Raw genomic sequence first — 5,000 nt, 5'->3', positions numbered from 1 at the left:
GCCTCTTCTTTGCCTACCATGGTATCTTTTGTTCTCTTCCCCCTCTTTATGATCATATCCTTGACGCTCTCCATCAATGCTCTCGAGGTTTCCCTGTCCAACCCATTTTTTTCTAGATAGCTCACAAAGGCATGAGTGTCAAAAGGATGTTGCAAATAGCGAGGTGTAAAGTTGAGGCTTTCCGGTGGGGCGGGCAGCGAAGTGGCGGTAGTTATATTTGAAGAGGTGGGATCACCGTGGATGCCCGAGCCGGAAGCTACGGGCGGCTGCGTTATTATGGGAGGCTCGTTTTGGGCATCGCGTCTGTCTGGATCGGGTATTGGGCCCGGTGCTTGTATGGTGATCGGCCGTGATATGAAACGCGGCGGAAGGAGCGTTATGGGCGTGGCTCGCGGAAGAGAGTGGTAGGAAGGACGGAGGCGGAGATGGGTGGCGGGGCGTGTGAGGGAGGGGGGTATGGCGTGTATGGGTATGTTTCTGGGGCGCATGGCACGTGGACGCTGTATAGAGTCAACTAGTGGTACATGGTCGATGATGATGATGAGTGGCAAGCAATCAAGCATCAACAGAGAATGACGTGTGATTCCGCACGTGGCTGCCGCTCCTCATTCAGCAGCAGCAGCGTCCGTCGTGACGATGATGGTGGCCGCTGCTCTGCAAGACTGTCTCCCACTCGCTGCCTCCCTTCTTCGAGCACCGTCCGCCCGCCCAGCTTATTAGCACCCCTACTGTAACGCATAACCCTCTTAGAACACTCCATACACCATGGTAAGCTCCCATCCCCAGCCGCGTGCCTCGCTCACCGTTATCAATCCATCACAGGCAGGCGCAATGGAACGAGCAAAGCGCGATCTCCCCAAGGTACGCCATAGCCCCATTCACCCTCCCGCTCCCGCCATGACCACTCCGTCTACCAGTCGGCCCTTTGCTATTATTCTCAATCGCTTCCTACTGTACTGACCCTTTCCTTTGTCTAGATCCGTGATGAGGAACGTGAGACTATGTTCGGTTCCGTCTTCTCGTACGTTCCAACTTTCGCCCAGTCTCCTATCGTCTCCTGAGCTGACATGTAAAACAGGGTCTCAGGTCCAGTCGTTATTGGTGAGAACATGCGAGGTTGCGCGATGTATGAACTAGTCCGAGTCGGTCACGACGAGCTTGTCGGAGGTGAGCGATGACTCATTTTACTGAGACGTCCCAGTGAACGTTTGTTAAAGTCCAATCGTAGAGGTCATCCGAATTGAGGCCGATCGTGCGACCATTCAAGTATACGAGGAGACTTCTGGTGTGACTGTTGGCGACCCTGTGTTGAGGACGGGGAAGCCATTGTCTGTTGAACTTGGCCCCGGTCTCATGACCAATATCTACGAGTCAGTATCCTCTTTATAGTCTGCTATCTTGCAATTAGCTGATGGTCATACAGCGGTATCCAGCGACCTCTCAAGGCTATTCAGGAGAAATCTCAAAGTATCTATATCCCTCGTGAGTTTGACAATTCAAATAATCTCGGTCCCGTCCTGACATCTGGTACAGGTGGTATCAACACCGAATCCCTCAGCCGAGAGATTAAATGGGACTTTAACCCTGCTAACCTCAATGTCGGAGACCACATTGCTGGCGGTGATATCTTCGGTAGCGTCTACGAAAACTCTTTGGTGGATAACCACAGGATCATGTTACCGCCTAGGGCTATGGGTACTATCACCAGGATCGCCGAGAAGGGTAGCTACACTGTGGAGGTGAGTTTATTTTATTTTTTTGCATACTATCATGACCCTGTGGCTGAATGATCTATAGGATGTCGTGCTTGAAACCGAGTTCCAGGGCAAGACTACTCAACACACGATGATGCAGCTTTGGCCCGTACGAGCCCCTCGACCAGTAGCTGAAAAGCAGACTGCTACCTACCCGTTGTTTACTGGTCAGCGAGTCTTAGATGCTCTTTTCCCCTGTGTTCAGGGTGGTACAACTGCTATCCCTGGTGCTTTCGGCTGGTACGTTTTGTTCAGTAATGGATGGGCAAATAGCTAGTGCTGACGCATTCTCAAGTGGTAAGACAGTTATTGTAAGTATATTGGGAAATTGTCAATTCTAAAGATCAAGGTTGCTCACCCATTTTTCAGAGTCAGGCGTTGTCCAAGTTCTCCAACTCTGATATCATTGTTTATGTTGGTTGCGGTGAACGCGGTAACGGTAAGCATGAAACACGTCCGTTTCCACAGGCTCAAAACTAACGAGTATTTTAGAAATGGCCGAGGTTTTGGCCGATGTGAGCATTCATGCGTTTTTCCCGTTCCGTGATTGTACTAACTATACCTAGTTCCCTGAACTCACCCTTGAGCGTGCCGGTCGAGAAGAACCTATCATGAAGCGTACCACCCTTGTCGCCAACACCTCCAACATGCCTGTCGCTGCGCGAGAAGCCTCCATCTACACCGGTATCACCCTTTCCGAATACTTCCGTGACCAGGGCAACAACGTTGCCATGATGGCCGACTCCACTTCTCGATGGGCTGAAGCTCTTCGAGAGATCTCTGGTCGTCTTGCTGAAATGCCCGCCGACTCTGGTTACCCTGCGTACCTTGGTGCCAAGCTCGCTGGTTTCTACGAGCGAGCGGGCAAGGTTTCTTGTTTGGGTAGCCCTTCCAGAAACGGCACAGTCTCCATTGTCGGAGCTGTATCGCCCCCTGGTGGTGACTTCTCCGACCCCGTCACTAGTGCCACCCTCGGTATCGTGCAGGTGTTCTGGGGTCTTTCCAAGTCTCTTGCTCAAAGGAAGCATTTCCCATCCGTCGACTGGAACCTTTCCTATTCTAAATACCTCAAGATCCTCGACCCTCATTACGAGAAGAACAACCCAGGTTTCATCGATCTTAGGACCAAGGTCAAGGAGATTTTACAAAAGGAGCAAGATTTGGCGGAGATTGTACAGCTAGTCGGAAAGAGTGCTTTGGGAGAGAGCGATAAGATTACTCTAGAAGTGGCCAGAATGCTCAAGGTAAAATCTTTTCAGCAAAACGAAACGATCACGAAAACTGGCTAACACGAACGTACAGGATGACTTCCTTCAGCAGAACGGTATCTCTGAATACGATCGATATTGTCCTTTCTACAAGACCTCTGGGATGCTCAAGAACTTTGTGGCCTTTTACGACGGGTCTCAACGTGCCATCGAGGCTAACGATATGACTTTTGCCCAGGTGAGTAAAACGGGTAAAACCGATGAGATAACGATAAGATTCACTAATCATCATTTGGGCTATAGGTTCGCGATGCTACTTCGGACATCATGTTCAAACTCTCACAAATGAAGTTTGAATCTCCCAACACACAGAGCGAGGAGGAAATTCAGGCTAAATTCGACGCCTTGTACAATGAGATTGGCGAGACTTTTAGGAGATTGCAAGAGTAAAAGGAACGGGATTGTAACTAGCGAACAAAAGTGTATGGACAAACCTAGATTGATACTATATCCGCCATTGTTATCCATCTGAAGGGAATTGATCTGACACATTTTACATCGGACGGCGCGCTCACATAGACATCATCCCCTTTCCAGTGTTTCTTACTTATTTTTAGAAAGAAGTCATGGCTATCGGGTAACGCCGGTGCCAGCAGTTGTTGGTCTTTCGGCCTCCGCCGGTGTCGGCCTCCATCACCTCCACTTTTTGTCGCTTTTTGGACCACATGGGCGATACGGACAATAAACGAATTCTTATTTCGTTGTTCATCAAACCCTTCATTTTCATATATATCCATATACTCTCCCCGTAAAAGCGCCATGGCACAGAAGTACCCCTCTAGGGCACATGCTCTCAAGCTGATCCACGAGCTTGCCAAACTGATCCCCGACCACGAACGAGGCAAGGTTAGTTTCCCTTTTGTTGTCGACAATCTTCGCTTGTCGTTCAGGCTTTATACATGGCTGCTGGCTTACCATACACATCCATAGCTACATGGGATCTTTTTGCAGGGATCCCCCACCCTATTCAGAGATGATACCGACCATGAACATCCCTTTCGTACGTGACTGTCTTTTGGTCGTCTCGGTGCTATAGCGCTTACGCTTGCCGGCAGACCAAGAAGCCAACTTCAACTATCTCTCTGGAATCATTCACCCCAATTGCTCTCTTGCCGTGTTCTTCTCCCTCCCTGCCACGTCCTCTTCCTCTTCCGTAATCGAGCACCATCTTTTCATTCCGGCAGCAGACCCTGCCGAGACTATGTGGTCGGTCGCTCCTCCAACAATTGAAGTGGCCAAACAGGTATATGACAGCGATAATATCACATTTACTAGCTCTATCCCCGGAGTGTTGGGATCGGCTGTCAAAAGTGGCAATGGCGAGCTGGTTCTCCATGTACTTCCTAGGACTATGGAATACCCGGCTTTGCCAGAAGTGATCGACCAAACATCGGGCCTTCGACTCGAATCGTCGTATCTGTTCAAAGCGCTTCACATTGCTCGTCTCACAAAGGACGAACATGAGATAGATTTGATTCGCCAGGCCAATCGAATTTCCAGTGCCGCTCACGAGGTTGTAATGCGCGAATTAGGAAGGTTCGCATCAGCGAGAGAAAAGGGCGGAAGAGATTTGAAAGAGAGGACCGGCAAGGAAGGAGTGAAGGAATGGGAAATTGAGAGCGAGAGGGATGCCGAGGCTGTCTTTGTGGCCACGTGCAAACGTATGGGGTGAGTTCAAGTTCTTTTACTATTATATTAGAATCTCACGCTTCATAAAGGGCAACAGACCAAGCTTACTTGCCTATCGTGGCAAGTGGCACTCGGTCCAGTACACTTCATTATGTGTAAGTCAACATATCTCCACGGAATGGAAACGCTGACAAGCATTTAGCTGCAATGACCGTCTTTTCCCATCTATTCCCCGTAAACGTGGAGACGTCACCTTCACCCATGAAGTATCTCGTGGTTGCTGTGGCGACGACCATAATCAACCCATTTCTTCCGTTTTGCACAATGATGCTTTCCTTCCGCAATTACT

General features: G+C 49.7%; 3 protein-coding genes across 3 annotated transcripts in view; 2 read left to right on the top strand and 1 right to left on the bottom strand.

Annotated features, from left to right (window-relative positions):
* CNBE2210 (hypothetical protein) overlaps positions 1 to 488 on the bottom strand; it is a gene marked incomplete at both ends in the record, with an annotated part of 1,311 nt that extends 823 nt beyond the window's left edge. Inside the window, one exon of the mRNA XM_770414.1 lies at positions 1 to 488. This exon is cut by the window's left edge and continues 7 nt beyond it. Coding sequence (XP_775507.1) covers positions 1 to 488 — 488 coding nt within the window.
* A 277-nt stretch (positions 489 to 765) lies between these two features.
* CNBE2200 (hypothetical protein) lies at positions 766 to 3,412 on the top strand (the record flags this gene model as incomplete). The annotated part of the gene is made up of 14 exons (XM_770413.1): positions 766 to 768; positions 823 to 861; positions 978 to 1,021; positions 1,079 to 1,167; positions 1,229 to 1,370; positions 1,424 to 1,482; positions 1,534 to 1,739; positions 1,798 to 1,994; positions 2,050 to 2,065; positions 2,124 to 2,193; positions 2,247 to 2,269; positions 2,321 to 2,998; positions 3,057 to 3,200; positions 3,266 to 3,412. 14 exons carry the CDS (start codon positions 766 to 768, stop codon positions 3,410 to 3,412), a joined length of 1,857 nt encoding a protein of 618 aa, XP_775506.1.
* A 369-nt stretch (positions 3,413 to 3,781) lies between these two features.
* CNBE2190 (hypothetical protein) overlaps positions 3,782 to 5,000 on the top strand; it is a gene marked incomplete at both ends in the record, with an annotated part of 1,929 nt that continues 710 nt past the window's right edge. The window contains 5 exons of the mRNA XM_770412.1: positions 3,782 to 3,868; positions 3,953 to 4,022; positions 4,078 to 4,690; positions 4,741 to 4,806; positions 4,854 to 5,000. The exon at positions 4,854 to 5,000 is cut by the window's right edge and continues 130 nt beyond it. Of these exons, the coding sequence (XP_775505.1) occupies positions 3,782 to 3,868; positions 3,953 to 4,022; positions 4,078 to 4,690; positions 4,741 to 4,806; positions 4,854 to 5,000 (983 nt within the window). The remainder of the gene's footprint in view (positions 3,869 to 3,952; positions 4,023 to 4,077; positions 4,691 to 4,740; positions 4,807 to 4,853) is intronic.

This window comes from Cryptococcus neoformans, chromosome 5 (assembly GCF_000149385.1).
Source record: "Cryptococcus neoformans var. neoformans B-3501A chromosome 5, whole genome shotgun sequence".
NCBI classification, from domain to species: domain Eukaryota; kingdom Fungi; phylum Basidiomycota; class Tremellomycetes; order Tremellales; family Cryptococcaceae; genus Cryptococcus; species Cryptococcus deneoformans.
The sequence above is the reverse complement of the archived record's forward strand: the minus strand, read 5'-3'. Positions and strand labels throughout refer to the sequence as shown.